Source organism: Macrotis lagotis, chromosome 7, assembly GCF_037893015.1.
Source record: "Macrotis lagotis isolate mMagLag1 chromosome 7, bilby.v1.9.chrom.fasta, whole genome shotgun sequence".
Classification (NCBI taxonomy): Eukaryota; Metazoa; Chordata; class Mammalia; order Peramelemorphia; family Peramelidae; genus Macrotis; species Macrotis lagotis.
In genome coordinates, this window is record NC_133664.1 from 188,009,847 (window position 1) to 188,030,704 (window position 20,858).

The following is a 20,858-nucleotide window of genomic DNA, read 5'->3' on the forward strand; positions in this document are numbered from 1 at the left end:
TCAGTTGTAAAATTAGGGGTTAGACTAGATAGTTTCTAAGGTTTTCTCCAGGTTCATGTTCTTTGATAGAATGTGTAAACACAATGCCCCCCACACACACACACATATAGAGAAATGATTCAGAAATAGAGGGTTAAAATGGGATTCGGGAAGAATCAGATATAAGTCCTGCCTCTGACACATCTTGACTGGGTGACCCAAGATACTGTCAGATCTCCACCATTTGCTTGTTTAATTTTTATGACTTAAAGCATTTGGTGATTTCATCAGCAACTTCATTTTCACTTTTGAGTTGGCAACCCCACACATTCTTGGCTATATGCAATAGAGGGGAAAAAAAAATGAAAGACATGAAGTTCACAGATTTGGGAAGTTGCTGGTATCCTACTAGATAGTTCACTGAATATCATTGTAAAGAGCTACCCATGTGTTCATTGCATGTTTTCATTGTTTGAATTTAAAACTCAAGTTTTGTGTGGCAATTTTGCCCCCCAAAGAATAGGGCTAGTTCTTTGGTCTTTAATCCCCTGCAAAGTCAGTGATGTGTCAGTGAGAAAATAAATATATTAAAGAAAGTTTATGCCAGGATATCCACAACTCCTATCAGTATCAAGTTTGGTATTAACAAATCCATGATTTCTTAGATATGCAAAAAATGAGAAAACGTATTTATGGCTCTATAGATTTCATGTGTTACAAAATGTGACTATTGCTTGAAATCAGTGTTATTGTGATGATGATGATGATGATGATGATGATGATGATGATGATGATGATGATAATGTGAAAAGGATACAGAATTCTAGGGAATTGCTAGCAAGAAAAATGTTTTGCATGTTACCAACTTTATGAATTATTTTGAAGTTACTGTGTTAGGAAAAGTATATTGTATTAGAATTAATGCTTTGATACAAAGAATTATGTTCTGAAAAGTATATTTTCAGCAATTTCTATTGAAGGTTTATAGCTTCTGGTGGTTGTGCAACTCTAAGCTCTTATTTTCATAGGTTTAATGTATCAATATTCATACTTTTGACTTGTAGTTTTCTGGAAATGTTACTTTCATAAAAGTTGAGTATTGGTTGTAATTTATATAATGTCTTAATGCCTCAGGAAGTTTTCTAAGTTTCTTAAGGGTAATGCAAAGATTTATCTATACTGAAAACAGAAGTTCCTCACTGGGATATATATATAAAACACTAATATATACATATATAATACATATACACAAAAATATATAAAATCTACTTAATTTTTTTTCTGATTTTCATGTGGTGCTTTTTATATCTAGCAATTTACTTTTGTGCAATTTGCAAATCTTTAGATTTTTTTTCTTTTTTACTTTTAAACCATATTTTCCAACACACTTTTCTGCCATTCTCTCATATGTCTACCTTTGCACTGAAGTGACATAAATTTGAAATATATTGTGATTTAATTTGTAAGTTCTTTTCAAGTTATAAGTAGAATTGTCAATCTCCTCATCTTCTGCAACAGTTGTTGCCATGTAAACTTCATATGTATATATGTATGTATATATATATATGTGTGTGTGTGTTTATGTGTGTGTGTATTCTCCAGTCCATCTTTCATACTGCTGACAAACTCTCCCTTTCCATCAATCTGACACCATTATTAAATATCCCCAATGAAAACTACACAGGACTAAAACCTATTTTGCATATTTTCCATTGTTCCATAAGTTGTCAAAGCCAGCTACTTGGTGGTCAATCTACTGATTCCTCTGTCAAAATTATCTACAGTGGTCCTTAGAAAGCAGACACAGTTTGTTGCTAAGACTTTACATTAAGTAATTCTAACTCTGTAGAACCTGCCAGCCCTTCTGTTCTATTGGCATAGCCTTCAAGAATCCAAGGTCACCTCTAAGACATGATGAAGCACCAGAATAAGACATGTTTTTCAGATTGACTGCTATGATATATGACTGGGTATTCAAAAATTATTATGCCATTTATTATTATATCTAAGCAAAATACTGCTTGTTATATATTATATATATATATAATATTTATAGACACATTGTCTAGTCAGTCACAATTTAGTACCAATATTAAGTATGTATGTGAATAGAATTAAAAGTTTTGAACAAATAAAGAAATGCCAAAATGAAAGCTTAAACTTCTCATTTTGTTAGGCAGTGAATATGAAAGTTCCTTGAAAAGATGAACTAGTTAAGCTGAAATGAGCTCTGCTATACTAGAAACTTACAAGGAATCTAGTGACTGCCTTTTGTGTGAGACAATAGATCTTGTGAATATTCCTCTTCCTCTCCAGGCAGCTAGCTAGTTTGGTTAACCAAAATTGTTGAGTAATTGTTCTGTGGTTGAGAACAAAATGCTGAATTAAACTGTTCCCAGCACAATAATTGTGTGATTACAGCATTTATGCTGCTGGCCAAAGGAACAGTCATTAGGTTTGGAAGACTTATCAAAACCACAAGTACAAAAAAAATGCAAATCACATGTAAATTGTCCTCTAATACCTATGGTGGCATAGAAATTCAACTAAAAGTAAACTATGCTTCTAGTTAAAAGGGAGAAAGGTAGAAATCTTGATTGTACATTTAGTGTATTCATGAAATTAGGAGGAAAATGTTCAAAATGTATATTCTTTATTTTTTCTTTCTATGCATTCATTATAGAATCCCTGTCTTTTTCCTGTCAGTCAACTCAATCCCCTATTCTGCTTTGAGCATATTAACTTAGACATTGTATGCTCAATATGAATGTCAGTAAAGCTGTTGTTAACCTTCCCTTCAAAATTGTGAAAAAAACAACAGGTTGTTTGAGTTAGGCTTAGAAAGGTTAAGTAAGGATATAGTCAATATATATGTGAAATAGCATATAATTGTCAATCACCTATAAAATTAAAATAGTATTTCTTTTGTTTTTTTCTAGTATTGGAAACATATTACTATATTGAGCATTTACCACATTCTCTAGTTTCAGAACATGGTCTCCAAAGGAACAAAGACTGTGTTTATCAGATTTTGTTTCATTCTGTACAAAAAAACCTAAGCAGTTTAGCATTTTTTTTATATAGTAGCAAGAATACTTGCATTGGTAATACCAGGAATAAAAGTAATATTTTTAATACCAACTAAATATTAACTAATGGAAGAAAGTATTTTATGAACAATGAATAAACTTGGAAGAATGTGTATATTTTATCTTGGCATTTCTCCAAATCAGCTATGAATCATGATGGAATAGCCTAATGTAAAGTATGAATAGGAGGCCTTTAAAGAAGTTTTCTTAGCAATCTTGATTAATTTTATTTTATTTTTTAAATTGGATAGTTAATGGTAGAACTGAACTCTATTAAGAAATGGCTGAGGGTATAATCAGAAACAAGGCTGAACAGCTGAAAGTCTGAAAAGAGGTCTTTATTATGCATTTCCCCTGACAGTAATTAGAGGCTATCCAATACTTAGAAATATGTTTACCACTGAAATTTCCACTAACATTTGGTCTTCGTTTTCCTAATTCATTGACTATCATATTTAAGAATTTGTTGAATTTTTGAAAATAAAGTGTCAATGATAAAATCTTTGGGATGATACTTTTTTTGCCTGTTGTATCTAATTTATGCATAATATAAACAGCCTTGCAACATTGAAGCTTGAGCCTATAGTATATCACATATTTGATATGTTTAAAGTGACTTCTCAAGTTATAAGACTAAGAAAACCTTAGGAAATTAATCAAAGGAATGAGGAAATATTTAATATTGCCTGAATCTTCAAAGTCTTTAAGATGTAAAGGTTTTTAATTGCTTCCTACTATTTTTTATATTAAATTACCCCTAATTTTTGTTTGCCCACTCATTATTTAAAACAAATAGTATAATTTTAATTATTCCAGTTGTCAAAAATGGACCAGGAAAAAGTTATGTTTGGAAACAGAATCTTAGTTAATAATCAAATTATATTATTTACTAAAAAAATAGAAAGGATCAATTCACTGTTTTTCTCAAGAAAAGCAAAATTCAAAAATGCCAAATAAAAGATCATCATCCCATAAATAAGTGATTATTGGTAATGGAATATTGATAGCCTTTTTTTTGAAGGAATGGAAATACTTGCTGGAACAGAGATTAGGTTTAAAGGTTAAACAGGAGGGGAACAAAACAAGATTAAACAGAGTAGGAGTAAACCAATTTAGAAAAGGATCAGGTAATACAGGGGCTAAATGTAGAGAATGATGAAAGAAGTTTTAAAAAATGAAGAGTTTATTATATTTGTTTAAGGTAAGGGGAGCAGTCTTAGACTAATCTTCACTCCCCCTGAATTCCTGCTTGAATTTATTGATAAAGTAGGCATTGTGTTAGCAAGATCATGCTGCACTAATATCATGCAAGTAAGATTATGAATATAATTAAAGAATCATATGTTTGATGAAAGTCTGAAAAGAGAAATAAAAATAAGACAAAATCAAGGGAAATTGAAAATGAAGATGAGCTAAAGGCAGAGTTTAATAAGATATTGACATATCCAAGAATAGGACAAAGTTATTATGGGAAGTGGAAATGATCCAACATGTATGTGTATATCTGTGTGTGTGTGTGTGTGTGTGTGTGTGTGTGTGTGTGTGTGTAATACTTGAAGAAAACATGCATTTGGTTGAAAAGTAATAATTATTGTTTTATCATTTAAATAACACTTTGCAGTTTACAAAGTACTTTACAGTTTTTAATCTTTTTTTTATTTTCATAACATTGGAAGGTAGATACTATTTTCATCCCCATTATACAAATGAAGAAACTGAGGAAGATAGGGTTAAATGACTTGCCCAAGGTGATCATCTAATAAGCATCTGAGGCTGGATTTGAACTCCAGAGCCAGCATTCTATCCATTACACTACCTAGTTGCCTAGAAAGCATTAAGTTCCTGAAGGGGGAAAATGACATTGAAATAAATCAAAATAAGTTGCTGGTCAGGCAAGGAGGAAATTTGAAAGTGACATTAGAAATTAATGCTAACACTGTGCCCATCATGGGGGAAAAAAGAGAGTTGGAAAGAAATGACTGTTCACTGTTTCCTTTTTCATCTATGCCATAGGATAGAAGGGAAATGAATAAGCCTACCATGTACCAGGAGCTATATTAAGTATTTAGAAATATTATCTCATTTGATCCTCACAACTTCAGAGGTTGTGACAGTGTCCTATAGCTACTATAAGTATCTAAATATCTGAATTTGGACTTCTCTATTCTTGAATCCAGGACCAATGCCCTTCCTACTTTTGGACCATCAAGAATGTCCTCCTAGTGTTTTCTTTATTGTGTAAAAGTTGCTTATGTTTCTGTGATATCTGAACTGGATAGGCTCCTTGATGAAGTCATCAGTCCATTTATTTTATAAAAGCTTCCATAATGACCTATTTCCATTAATGTATAATTCTTTGATTGGTAACATATTCCTTATTTGACAAAAAATATGCTTAAGTATCTATTCCATTTTTAAAAATTCAAAAACTTTTATTAAGCACCTAGATATTATGAAAGACTGGGATTGAAATTATTTACACAACATAGAACTAGCACCTGACCACCTCTTCCTCTCAGTGAAACTTGTAATATAATAAGTTGCATATACAAATTATTATGAGGCAAAATAGATTGCAATGTAGTAATTCTATTGATTCAGACAAAGTGAGTGGGGAAAGAACATTTTGAGACTGGGAGATGAGAGAACTGTTATGGGAGAAGTAGACTGTCATCTGGGTCTTGAAAGTGCTACTCTAACTCAAAGAATCACTGACATTTTTATCATAAACATTAAAATTAGTCAAATGTGTGGCAGCTATTTTGTACAGAATAATAGTTGTCTTTTTGAAAAGAAGCAAAATAATGTTCAGAGGTAGCAAATACATTTGTTGATTTTAATTTTTCATTGCATAAATTTTATTTGGGAATGACCCAGTAAGCATAGACTTTAAGGTAGCAACTGTGATAAAGCAGGAAGGGCAGAAAATCTGGAATAAAATGATTTCAGTTCAAGTGTTGGCTCAATCCCAATTTAGCTATGTGACCTAATCTCTATCCTAATTATATTTTATCTAAGCTCTTGAAGATTTCATTTTCCTTATCTGTAAAATAGAAATAATAATTTCAGTACTTGTTTCAGTGGATTATTGAGATAAAATGACTTAAAAACCAAAAACCATGCATATGAAAGTCAACTACTATCAGGTTTTATATTTATGATTATCAAGTATCTAAAACAAAATATAGATAGTTCTTTTAAAAGGGAGGCAGGAGAGCACAGTGGACTATGGTCTTATAATCAGGAAAACCTTCCTGGGTCAAATCCTATCTCTTCCATATCCTGACCCTAGATAAGTCCTTTAATCTCTTAGTGCTACTCACACTTTCTAAGAATATGTTTCAGAAAAGTTATTCATCTACCTTGTCAGAGGGAATGTGCTTAAAAGTGTCTACATTTTTTTATGTACCACAGTTATAGAAAGAAAAAAATCCTCCTCCATATACATGGTCTTCAAATTCAAAGCACTTCAAAAAAAGTTAGAAAAAAGTTAAAAAAGATATTTAACTTTGTTCATTCATTCAAGAAATATTTATTAAACACCTACATGTTAAATACTATGATTACCACTAGGGAAACAAAAATGAAACAGTCCCTTCCTTGAACCATCTTATAAAGGTAGGAAAAAAACATACACATACACATATAAGTAGATATTATATGTATATAAATGTATACATAGATTTATATATGTATATAAGCATACATACATGCAAGAAAATATATCTCTATTCACAAAGGTTTGTACATGTGTGACATACATATATGTGTATATATAGAGAGAGATGATGATGATGCTAGATAGATAGATAGATAGATAGATAGATAGATAGATAGATAGATAGATAGATGATAGATAGATAAGAATGAAATAATTTGAGAGAAAAGGTGACTAATACTTGGGGTAGATGGAGATCATGAGACAGTACTTGAGTTGAGCCATAAAGGGAAACCGGTGATAAGATGGAGAGTTCATTCAACAGCTTATGCAAGGCAGAAATTAAAGAGTCAATGTTTTCTTTGGGAAACATACAGTAAGTGAAGGGGAATAATGTTTAATAAGCCAGAAAAGTATACTGGAGTCAGATTGTGAAGGGCTTTTGATGCCAAACCAAGAAGTACTTTTTTAAAAATCCTAAAGACAATAAAGAGTTATTGAAACTTCTTCAGCAAGGGAGAAACATGGTCAGATTGTTGCTTAGGAAGAGCAATTTGTCAGCTGTGTAGAGCATGATGACCTAGAGAAAACAAATTTGAGGAAAGCCTCTAGACTGAGCCAAGTATGTTTAGAAAAGAGCCATACTGGGGACAATGCAATTGTGAGAACATTGAGGAATTGAAACTTATCAAAGGTGTGAAAAAAATTTTAGACCCTATTAATACAATTATAAAGGTAACTGAGAACATTATAAACCACTGTTATGATACTTTCTGATTTTTCCAAATTCTTTATGTAAGTCACCTATGCATGAATCAAGTACATCTTTAGGGAGGATTTTAGCAATATTCAATGATGGATAATATCTTTACAATTTTGCAGTTTACTGAAATAAATTTAAGCACCGTGATAACAGAGAATACAGGACATAAAATGAGATTGTTTGAATCTTGACTGACATTTACTACTTGCATGACCATGAGCAAGTTCCTTAACCTCCTTTAGTCTCATTTTCTCATCTATAAGATAGTTTTTAATCAATGACTTTCAAGTTCTCTTCTTTTTCATAGATCAAAATCATTAATTATATGATGGTATGCTAAGGACATAAGCATTGTGCTTCATGTCTATTAATTGTGTATATACATATATAAATGCATATACATATATACATATACACATACATATACATATATATCGGTAGAACAAAATACTTTAAAACTCTTACACAAACTTTTCATCTTCATATTAAAATCCTTTAAGATTCTCTAAAACATACACTAATACATAATCCTGTTTAGTAGCCTTCTGAATGTAAATTCATAAAGTCAATTCATAGAAAAGGGAATTGTATTATCTATCACCAACATGTTTTTTCACTGTGATAGAAAAATTTGGAAAAGAGATTTTTCTGTAGATTATTAGATTTTCCAGATGTTCTTGTTTACATATAAGATTGTATTGTTTGCATCAGACCCTGGATTGTTGTAGATCTACTGTAACTTCTGAAAAGTTTAGTTTGACTATTGCTAGCTGCCCAGATTCAAACACACATTTCAATAGACAAAACATAAAATTTGTTTATTGCATCTATATCTGGAATAGACAATGGAGATAGACAACAATTTTAACCTAAAATTAGACAGGTGGAGGCAAGCAGACTGAATTACCTTCAGGAAATTGAAAAGTTATTTTAAGGAATTCAAGTTTCCTCTGGGAAAGAACAGAAGTTCAATTCTCAATGCTAATATTATCTTGGGATTGCTATATGGAAACAAGTTAAGTAATATAATTTAGGTAGAATTTTAAATTGGGCAATGGAGAGACATATAGTAGGTATGAATAAGCCATAACATATAACCATTGAGGAATGTTAGAGAATAGCAGCTGTAAAAGATGCCATCAAGAAACTATATAGTAGAATAAGAAGATGGATTGATAATATGGAAAGAGTAAGGCATGCCATGTGAATAGCTGTGAAAAAAATTGAAGAAGACATTTCATATATTGGGTGGATTTCCTTTGGTGAATTTATGAAAATCCTTTTATAAGAGTCAAAGAGGATGGAAAGACATGGATTTGATTATAATCTAAATCATTGAAAAGAATTTCCAGGGCAGCTAGGTGGCACTGCCCTGGAGTCAGGAGGACCTGAGTTTAAATCTGACCTCGGACATGTAATAATTGCCTAGCTGTGTGACCTTAGACAAGTCACTTTACTCCATTGCCTTAATAAATAAAAAAAGAAAATAATTTACAAATGATTGACAATATAAATTCACTTAATTATATTTAAGAAAGGAGAATGGATTGATGAGAGGAAAGATCAGAGAGAGGAAGGTAAATTGGGAGGCATAAGAACATAAGGACATAGGCTGAATAGTGTTCTTATTAGTGGAGAAAATGAAAAAGAGACAATATTATTGTGGTAGAATCAACAGGACTTGGAAATTAAAGGAAAGTGATTTCAACCATTATCTTCACTTTTTCATGAAGTCTCACAGTCTCCCTCACTACAAAAATAACAACTCCTTCATCTGAAAACAAAACAAAATTCACTTGATCCAACAATGCTCAATAGTTATCATCATATCTCTTCTCTCCTATGTAGCCAAAAATCCTTGAGAAAGCCCTATAGATTGAATGCTTTTATTTCCTCTTCCTTCACTTAAATTGAAACCCTCTAAAATCTGGCTTCCAGTGTCATCATTCAACTGAAAGTTCTCCCTCCAAAGTTGCTAATTGTTGCATATTGCATCCCTTATTCATGTCATTCATTTGAGAAATATCTTTGGGATTTTTCCCTTCCATTTTACCCTTCTTGACTTCTTTGTAGCCTTCACCAATGTCAAACATCCTCTTCTGAATACTGTTTCCTCTCCAGGATTTTGTGATACTTCTTTTTCCCAGTTCTTTTCCTACCTATCTGACCACTCATTCTTTATCTTCTTTGCTGGGTCTTCTTACAGATGGTGTCCATTGACTGTAGATGTATTAGTCACTCTTCTCTTTTCCCACTAGAATTTCTTATTTGGTAATCAAATCCAGTGAGCTTAATTACTATATCTGCAGATGATTCTCAAATCTATTTTTCCAATCCTAACCTTTTCCTGATTTCTACTCTTACCCAACTTCCTATTGGACATCTCAAACTAGATGTCCCATATTTAAAAATTTCCAGAATAAAACTCATTAACTTTCTCCAACTCTACCCTGAATTTATGTGTTACTGTTGAGGACACCACCATCCTCTCAATCAGTCACCCAGGCTCACAATCTCAGTATATCATTCTTAATTTATCTCTAACAATCACCCCACATATTCAGTCTGTTGCCAGATCTTGTCATTTCTACTTCACATATCATCCATACATGTTCCTTTCTTTCCACTCATACCAGCACCACTCTGGTATTGATTTCTTCACACCACGACTATTTTAAGGAGCTTATGATTAACTTCCCTGTCCCAGGTTTCTCACCACTCCAATCCATTCATTCAGCTATCAAAGTGATCTGCCTGAAGCAAAGGTTCAACTTGTCATTACACTACCCTGTCAACTTGAGTGCCTCTTTTTTGACTTCCAGGTTAGAATATAAAATTCTCTGTTTGGCTGTTAAAGTCCTTCACAGCCTGACCCCTTCCTAGCTTCTAGTTTTCTAATGCTTTACTTTGTTCCAGTTACTATACAATCCAGCAACCTTGGCTTGCTTGCTTTTCCTAGTATACAATACTCCATCTCCTGGTTTTGTACCTCATTGTTGGCTATCCCTCATGCTTGGAATAGTATCACTTTTATCTCCTATGTTCTAGAACTTCCTTCAGAACTCAACTCAAAACCTCCTGCAAGCTAAGCATGATATGGCCATGAAAGAAACCAATTGGATGTTAAATTATGCTAAAATATACATAGCTTCTTTAAATATAAAGGTGATAGCCTCACTGTCTTTGTTGCATTGTTTCTATAGTATTGCAGTCAGTTTTGAGTGCTGTGGTTAGGAAAGACTTTACTAACTAGAGATCATTCAGAGAAGGGCTAACTTGAATAGGGAAGGAAGGGCCTTGAGTATATATTATGGGGAATGGCTAAAGAAAAGGAATGAACTAGGAATGATTATTCTGGAGAATACTTAGAGGGAGAGGGAAAATTGTAACTGACTTCATGTATTTGAAGGGCTATCATTTGAAAAGGAAATAGATTTGTTTAGCACCTGAGGGTAGAACTGGAAGAATGAGTAGAATTTTAAAAACAAATAAACAAATTTAAGCCTAATGTTAGGAAAAGACTTCTTATAAACTGATCCATTTGTAAAATGGATTGGGCTACTTGAAGATATAATGACTTCCTCTGCATTAATAATCACAAACTGAATCTGTATGTCTTCTTTTTGAGTATATTAGATTCCGATTCTTTTCATACAATGGTTGGACTAGATAACAGTTTGAGGTGTCTTCAAACTCTAATATTTTATGAGTTTGAGTCTACTATCAATCCAAGTTTATGAATCCGACTGAAGGGAATAAATAACGGCAGACCACGAACAGAAATAGGGAAATTGGGGTAGCTAGGTGGCGTAGTGGATAAAGCAATGGCCTTGGAGTTAGGAGTACCTGGGTTCAAATCCTGTCTCAGACACTTAATAATTACCTAGCTGTGTGGCCTTGGGCAAGCCACTTAACCCCATTTGCCTTGCAAAAACCTAAAAAAAATAGGGAAATTAATAAGAGGGTGAGGTTGATGGGAAAGACAATGAGTTCTACTTTTTACATGTTGAATTTGAGATTCCTTTGGGATATTTTTCAATTTTATTTTTTATCTTTAACTTAATTATCAACATGCACACATATTTCAAAATATAAAGATAGAAAAGAACTTTATTAGAAATTATGAACATGTTATATGATTTATAAAAAGAAATGTTATTTAATAGCAATAGTAATGAAAGCTAACATTTATATGCAGTATTTATCTTTTCTGTGCTACATGCTTTACAAATATTATCTCATTTAATCCTGATAATAAACCTGAGAGGTTAATCTTTTTATTATACCCATTTTACAAATTGGGAAATTAAGGCAAAGAGGTTTAAAAAATTTGTCCAGAGTCACATAGTTAAGTGTAAATCTAAAAAGGGAATAGAAAAAATTGTTCAATTTGTGTTTTCTTTTGTACCTTTTCTTTTAATATTTTATTGATATTTCATATCATCAATAACTAATATTTTATCTCAATTCTCTCCAAGTAAAAAAATCATCCTTTGTAATAAATACATATAATTAAGCAAAGGAAATCAGCACATTAGCCATACTTGAGAATCTATGTCTCATTTGGGGGATCTAGTTAAACACCTATGAGTTCTATACTGTGATTTCCAGTTCTTTGACCCTTCGATTCTCTCCTGACCATTTCTCTTGTACTAGGCATTTTCTCCTGTTCTCCCCATATTGACTCTGGTGAACTAATTTAACTCTACTTTGTCCTCCTCTCTTGAATACCTTGCTTCATTATCATATTACACCCTTATCAGATTACTCCTCCACATTGGCTCATTTTCACTATTTGTCACCTTCTCACTTATACCAATCCTGATAAAGATGGAAAAAATTATACAAATGTCCTTATTGGGTTAAATGCAAATTTATTACGTAACCTTAACTGTACCCTCAATTCTGCTAGGCAATCTTATTATATCTCCATAATCAACTCACAATCTTACTCTCCATAGCCTTTTCATCTCTCTTCAAACCTCCCAAGGTCCACCTCTCTCCTTTCTATCAGCTGAAAACTTTGCCTCATACTTTACAGAGAAAATTGATATCTTTTCCTTGAAAGTCATCTTTTGGGGTGGCTAGGTGGCACAGTGGATAAAGCACCGGCCCTGGAGTCAGGAGTACCTGGGTTCAAGTCCGGTCTCAGACACTTAATAATTATCTAGCTGTGTGGCCTTGGGCAAGCCACTTAACCCCATTTGCCTTACAAAAACCTAAAGAAAAAACAAAAAAGAAAGACATCTTTCTTTTCTTCTTCTTCTCCTCCTATCCCTCAGGTGTCTTCTGCTATTATTTCTTCCTTTACCTTGTTTCATATGATTAAATGGCCTTATTCTTTAATAAGGTTAACCCTGTCACCTGCTCAAGGGATCCCATCTCCTCCATCAGATTATCAGATTACTACTTCTCTCATTGCTTCTCTGTCACTTATTTTCAGTCTCTCTCCTCTCCTCTCTCTCTCTCTCTCTCTCTCTCTCTCTCTCTCTCTCTCTCTCTCTCTCTCTCTCCTAGCTTCATTACTACTGCATACAAACATTCCCAGGGCTCCCCATCCTGAAAAAAAACCCTTCACTTGATCTTTCCATCTCTGCTAAGTATTGTCCTTTTGTAGTTAAATTCCTTAAAATAATCAACTGTAATTAGATGCCTCCATTTTTTTCTCTTCTCCCTGTCCTAACATTTTTCAGTCTGACTTCTGATTTTCACCAATACTGCTCTCTTCAGGTACTAATGATCTCTTGGTTGCCAAATACAATGGCCTTTTCTCATTCCCTTCACTTCTCTGTAGTCTTTAGCACTGTGGACCCTTCTTTCCACCTTGATGCTCTTTTCTCTCCCAAGTTTTTTGAAACACTACTATCTCCTGGTTATCCTCCTACCTCTCTGACCTCTTCTTTTCTGTTTCTTTTTTCTTTTTCTATCCTTCTCCATATCACACCTTTTAACCCCAGGTGTTCTTCAGGGTTCCATGCTGGGTCCTTTTCTCTTCTGCCTTTATGCTGTTTTACTTGGTGATCATTTTTAATGGATTTAATTATAATGACTATGCCGATAATTCTCAAAGTTACTTTTCTGGTCCAAGCTCTTGGTTGATCTCTAATCTCATATTTCTAACTGCATTTCAAACATCTCTAACTGAATGTCCAGTAGATAACTTAAATTCAATTTGTTCGAAAGAAAACTCATTATCTTTCCTTCTAAACCCTATGTCCTTCCCCTCCCCCCCGCAACACATATCTTATCTATTACTGTAGAGGGCAACATCATCTTCCTGTTCTCTCAGACTTGCAGCTTAGGAGTCATTAGAAACACTTATTATCTTTTACCTTCAATATTCAAACTATTGCCAAGACCTGCCCAATTTCACCTTTGCAACATCTCTCAAATACCATCCCCTCCTCTCTTCGGATACTGCCCCAGCTCTAATTCAGGTCCTCATCATTTCATTCCTTGATTATTATAATAGCCTTTTGATGAGTCTACCTGTGACTTCTTTGGACATATATCAAATAATAATTTTACTAGGTCTTAGGGTATGTATGGTTCATCAGCTTTATAGTTTCAAATTCAAATTCAAACTTTATGGTTTCAAATTATTTTCCAGGAGAGTTCTACTAATTTATAAGTGCATCAGCCCAGCATTAGTGTACTTATCTGGCCACAATTCCTCCAACAATTAGTATTTTCCTCTTTTTTAACTTTTGCCAATCTAAGGTGTAACATTATATGAAGTTCTTTTATTCATCTCATTATCAGTGACTTGGAGATAATCTTCATATAGTTACTGAAAGCTTATATTTCTGCCTTTGAAATTTACTTATTCTTATCCTTTGACTATATTAGGAGTATAGCTAGAGATACATACTAATACATACGCATATATATATATGTTTCTCTTACATAATAAATCAGATAAAGTTGCTGTGAAAATTTCTCCATATATTTTTTCCTTCTGACTCTAGTTCCATTCATTTTCTTTATTCAAAGTTTTTCAATTTTATATAATCAATATTGTACTTTAATATCAGCAAACAAACTATTTTAGTATCATCTCTATTTTACAAAAGAATTCCTCTCCCTAGAGGTAGCAAATATTCACAATTTTTTATAATACATAAAAGAATGGTATCTACTGTCTTTCTCCTCTGGATATCTTATTTTTTTAGATGTTATGATATGACTTTGTTTATGTAGGTCATATATCCATCAGGATTTTATTGTGGTATATGGTGTCAGATGTTATCCTAGACTAATTTCCTGTTTTCCTAGAATCTCTTTTTAAAATTTAAAATAGAGCGTTCTAGGGCAGCTAGGTGGTACAGTGGTTAGAGAACTGGCCCTGGAGTCAGGAGGACCTGAGTTCATATCTGACCTTGGACCCTCACTTATCACCATTGCCTTAAATAAATTTTAAAAAAGAAAAAAGTAAAATAGAGAATCCTTATCCTAGCATATAATAATGTTGTTTTTAATGCTATGTTACTACAGATTTAATTAGATGTTAGTATTGGTGTTGCTTTTAACCTTATCTATTCTATCAACTTTCCTACTTTTTAAAAGCACTTCCAAATAGTTTTGATGACTACTGCTTTATAATATAGTTTGAGAACTGGTATTGTTATTCCACTTCATTCCTAATTTTTCTCATTATTTTCTTGAAGATTCTTGATCTCTTGTTCTTCCAGATTTATTTTGTTACTCTTTTTAGTTTTAAATAAATAAGTCATTGGTAGTTTGAGGAGTATGGAACTAATTTAGATATTGTTACCTTTATAATAATAATAATAATAGTAATAATTATTATTATTACTACATTAGTACAATCCAGTCATGAACAATTAATGTCCCTCAAATTATGTAAGACTTCCTTTATTTCTGTCAAAAGTGTTTCATTTGTTGTCATTCAGTCATTTCCAACTCTTCATGACCTCATATACCATAGTATCCATGGGGTTTTCTTTCTCCAGTAAATTAAGGCAAACAGAAGTAAAGTGACTTATCCAAGGTAACACAGCTTATAAGTGTATGAGGCTGGATTTGTTGTTTTGTTTTCTTTTGGTTTTTTTTTTTTTTTGACAAGGAAATGGGGTTAAGCAACTTGCTCAAGGACAAAGAGTTAAGTAATTATTAAGTGTGTGAGGTCAAATTTGAACTCAGGTCCTCTTTACTGGTGCTCTCTCTATCCACTGTTCCACCTAACTGCTCCTTGAGTCTGAATTTGAATTCAGTTCTTCCTAATTCTAGACCAGTACTCTATCCATTGAGTTATGTAATGTGCTGAATTCATATAATTCCTGTTGATATCTTAGTAACTAGACTCTCAGATATTTGGGACATTCAAAGTATACAATGTTTCAGCAATAATATAAAATTAACAAAATCTTAAAACAACAATGTAACACATGGGAAAACCACCTAGAGGTAGATTTTCTAAGGAAATTATTTGTATGAGTATCTGTATCATATTTCACTCTATCTAATATATTTTATATCCTATATTTCCTCTGCTTATTTACAATTGACATAGTAACACGTGACATAAAATGTGAATTTTTGCCAACAAAGAAAAAAAACCACAATTGTGTTAATAAGCAACCACACATGCATGAATCAAGATATCTTATTGTTTAAAAAATAGAAAAGAAAATCATGTATATTTATGTAAAAATAGGAATTTATAATAAAGAATGGGTTTTGTTCAAGCAACAGCTGTATTAAATTTTGTTTTCAAGAAATTAAAGAAATCTCAATCACAAAGCAATGCCTCAAGCTTCAGATATTATGATCAATACCCTTGTTATCCTTCAGGGAATGTTTTGCAGCTAAGTACTCTCAAAAACAGGTGCTATTTATGACTAGTGTAATACCCCCAAAGATTTTTAGTTTCCCTTAGCAAAGAAAACATCTGTCTGTTCTCCAACAATTATTCTCTTGGTAAACAGTCACCCTGTCTTGTCACCCTAAATAATTATCCTATCATCTTAGAACAAGAGATTACACTGAATTACAGTAAACAAATGTCACTGAATTTTAATATAGTTATTTTATTTTTTCATTTTTCTGTTGGTTGAAATTAGGCAAATTGAAGTCTACTTATTAGAAAAATATGCTGGATAAGAAATGCCAAATATACATGAATCATTATTTTTTAAAAATAGCATATTTATTGCAAAAGTGTGCAAATCAATTGTGGCATTTAAAATATACTTCATTGCTTTAAAATTGAAAACAAGATTTGATTCTATATCATTTCTAAATGGTTATTTCCTAGCAACAATGCTAACAAACACATCATGTAAAAGTTAAAATGAAGTAGTGAAATGAGCCATATAAAGGAAGAGTCAGTGACCATATAATATTTCAGTTTCTATTATATCTGGTAGCAATCTAGTTAAAAAGAAATGACACTTGCCCTGAAGGAAATAAAGTGGAGATATCATTGTAGTAGTAGTTTGGAAGGAAAATTGCACTGTTTTGACTGGATTATTCCTAAATCCTTGCAAACTATTCTCATGTCTCTGCAGTGCTACTTCTCCCCTTTATACAAATTGAGTTTATACATCTGAACTCATAGGGCCCAGGGGCCCTTTTGTGGCATGGAGGAGGAAAAGAGGAATTAGAAAAAGAAAATATGACAGACAGTTTTGAGGGGAAAAGGGTAATTTTCCTTGTGGGTCTATTCCTAAATGGAAGTCCTTCCATGCAATATTTTGCTTCTGTTGAGCAGTCAGTCAGAATCAAATGTAGGATTTAGCTGGATTGTGGGTTTTGGCACTGACAGGTTTTATTTTGGAGGGGAGAGAGCACAGGGAGGTAAAATGTGGGGAGGTTGGTATTTTAGCTATATCAGCCCTGAAGGCAGAGTTTGCACTTGCAATGGGACAAAAGTATTCGCAGTCATCAGAGAACTTTGCAGTCAGCTTCAATAACATCATTCCTTTTTTCTGCTTTTTTCTGCTTTTTTTTTTTTGGCAGCCAAGCTCTTAGTAGAACCATCTGTCTTTCTATTAGTATTTTTGAGTCCTGTTTTGAAGCCACTTTGCTTGGCAAAGTCACTTTCATCCTTGGAAACGATTTTTAAAAAAGTTCTGTGGCTCTTTGCCGAAGAAGAGTACTATGTAAAAATCCACATGGCTGTTCATTTTTGTTCTGAAAGAATATGGGTACTTTGTCTTTGTCTTGAATCAAATAAAGCAAGAGGTGGGATAAGCAGAAAATGTCTAGTGGGGAGTGAGAGGTATGCATCAAATTTGAAGCAGCAAATTTCAAAACAATAACATGTTCATTTTTATATGCTTCTATGCTTTCTCAATGAGATTGCTTCAACTATTCAAGTAGATTAATTGGAAGAAAAATTACTTTTTACTTAATTTTAATACCATTTTCCCCCAAGAATGAGTCAACTGATTGATAAGTGTGCCTTACCTTTTCCACTAAATATGAAATAACAGATCATTAGTGGTCATTGAAGATCCCATGATACTATTTTTCTAATATGGGGAGTTAGCATCTTGATTCTGGCTTAACTCCAGTTTGGGTAATTATATATTGCCTACCTAAACTCCCTTTGTGATCTCATTTGGATATTATATTCTTCATTTTCTGGCTGAAACTGCTGGGTAATGTTGCTCTGTGATTTTAAACAGCTGCCACATTCCCTACCGAAGGTGGCTGAATTTCAGCTGTGGGTGAACTGATCCCCATGGATGTTGTGTGTATGGATGCTACAGCTCTCAAAAGACTAAATGCTTCAGAAAAGTTTGCAGAAGTTTTAGCTTTAACTATTTTTAATTGTTTTTAGCTGAATTAAAATTATCTCCTCTTAGCTGAAGATCTGCACATTTAGTCTCAGTGCAATTTTCTAATTGGAAAGCAAGGTGATAATCTTTACCTTTCCCTCTTCTCACACACTTTCTAAGAAGAAATTTAAAATATTTCATAATAGAAAAACAGAAAAAGTGTGGATTCCATTTATTCATAAAGCTTTATTTTTCACATATCCATTTTATATTGGTGCATTCTGTGTTATACAGTAGGTTTCTAAAGTGCAAAGATCATATATTGTGCATATCTAAAAGAATGTATTTATAGAAGACATTTATAAATACTATGTGTTAATGTTAAAAATGACTTATATTACATATTTTTATGAAGGAAAAATCCTCTCTAATTCAGCTTGAATTTTTCTAATTTCAGGGAAAATATTTCTCCCTGTTACTCCATTCCCTCTACATTAAAAAAAAATCTATAACCTTTCTTTGCCTTAAACCATTATACATCACTACATGTAGTAGTTATTTGGAAGCAAAATGATACTTATTCTATATCCCTTCAGAGAGTAGAACTAGGACCAAGTAATTGATTTATTCATTTATATATATATATATATATATATAATATGAATTGTATATATATATTATATGTGCATATATTATATATAGGCTTAATAAGAAGTTTGGAAAGAGATTTCATTTTAGTGTGCTTACTTATTTGAAAATGTATGTTAGTTAAGATTTTTAAAAGGGGGAAGCTCTGCAGACTTACTGAACATAATGCAAATTACTCTGATGAATCACAAATGATTGTATGTGTATTGAATTTCTCTAGATATATAAGAAAATCTTTTGCTTTTTCCATATGTTTTAAAATAGCTTCTATGTTCCTTACTAAAGGCAGATAATTTTTAGCACTGATTAACTGAAAATAAGCTAGCTTAAATTTTATATATATATATATATATATACACATAAGTTTATATGTACACACATATAATATCGATATTTAAAATGCAGACACATTTTTGATACCGTTAAGACAAGAAATTTTTCATGGCATTCACTGAAATCTAATATCAGAAGAGGTATTAATACCCTCCCACACACTCTATTTTTCAGGCAGTATTATGTTTAAGAACGACACATTTTAAGAAAGATGTTGACTAAGCTACATCCAGAGACAGACAATAAGGATGGTGAGGTATTTGGAAGTCTGCAACATGTCATATGAAAAATAGTTGGGTTGTTTAGCTTGGATTAGAAAAGACTAAGTGTTGACATGACAACTGTCCCCATATGACAATTCATCCCCACTAAATGTAGGGCTGGGTAATTGGAAGCAAAATTATTCTTATCCTGTGTTCCTTTAAAGAGTAGAACTAGGACCAAGTAATTGATATATTCATTAGACAACCATTTATTATTTGTTCAACATATGAAAAACAATAGTAGACAGGCTGCCTTACAAAGGAGTAAATCTACTTCTCATGTACAAGCAGAAGTTAGAAGACCAGGTGTCAGGCATGATATAAAAAGGTTTCCTGAATTTGGTGGGAGATTGAACCAAATAGTTTCTAAAGTCATTTCTAAGTCTCATAACCTATTATTCTCTAATTAAGGTGATTCCATGGTCTGTACCTCAAATGATAAGTCCCAATGTAGTAAAAGGACTAATCACCTTCATTTTCCTTAAAGGAAAAAAGAATTCCCCCTTTGATTAGTTTTCTCATGTTCAGCAGGTTCAAGGTCAGCTGCCTCCATTAATGATTCCAGTATTCCCTCCAGACCAGCGAACACTGGCAGCAGCTGCCCAGCAAGGATTCCTCCTTCCTCCAGGCTTCAGCTACAAGGCAGGATGTAGTAAGTACTGTTGATTTTCCATTTGGGAGTGGGTGGAGGGTGGGTTCACACCATTTGCTATTAATGCCCCACCAAGAAGTGAGCTCACACACATATATCACATTTATTTTAGAAAGGATGGGCTACTAGGGTGTGGAAAGGGATTTAAGTTAATATTAAATAAGGCATAAATTGTAGAGGGCAAGATTTACATTATGTTTTTTTAATTTCATACCTCTTGAAGACTGTTCAACTAGAACTTCTTATCAGTATGTTTTCAAAGTATTGATGGTTTTCATTTTTTTACTTACTTAAATCAACTAGAACTCCTTATCAGTATGTTTTCAAAGTATTGATGGTTTTCATTTTTTTACTTACTTAAAGATAGAAATATGATCCCACATACCCCTTGCACAATATATGCACATGCTATACAACATTCTATATTTTTAGCAAAATCTAAGATGTATGTTCTGAATTCAGTTTGGGAAAAATATAATTCTAAAATTTGAAATATTGACAGTAAAATTAAATTAGAATCTATGCCTGGATGGATCAAAATGCATGATTCAAAATTTAAAATGTAGTCAAACTGTTTAACTTGAATTTAATTTCACTCAAATACATTGACTAGACAGAACAGTATAGAAATGTGATGCATTTATACTGATGTTAACTGATAATTACAGAATCTTTGTGAAAATAGATATGATATTTACTGTTCTAAAACTTAGAACAAAAAAGCACTC

The 20,858-nt window shown here is 32.6% G+C and overlaps 1 protein-coding gene across 19 annotated transcripts in view; it reads left to right on the forward strand.

Moving 5' to 3' along the window:
* SOX5 (SRY-box transcription factor 5) overlaps positions 1-20,858 on the forward strand; it is a 1,270,393-nt gene that overhangs the window by 1,097,648 nt on the left and 151,887 nt on the right. For 17 of the 19 annotated variants that reach the window (XM_074194255.1, XM_074194256.1, XM_074194251.1 and 14 more), the window contains one exon: positions 20,007-20,130. In XM_074194255.1, coding sequence (XP_074050356.1) covers positions 20,007-20,130 — 124 coding nt within the window. The remainder of the gene's footprint in view (positions 1-20,006; positions 20,131-20,858) is intronic. The other 2 variants (XM_074194248.1, XM_074194264.1) reach the window with 1 other exon arrangement.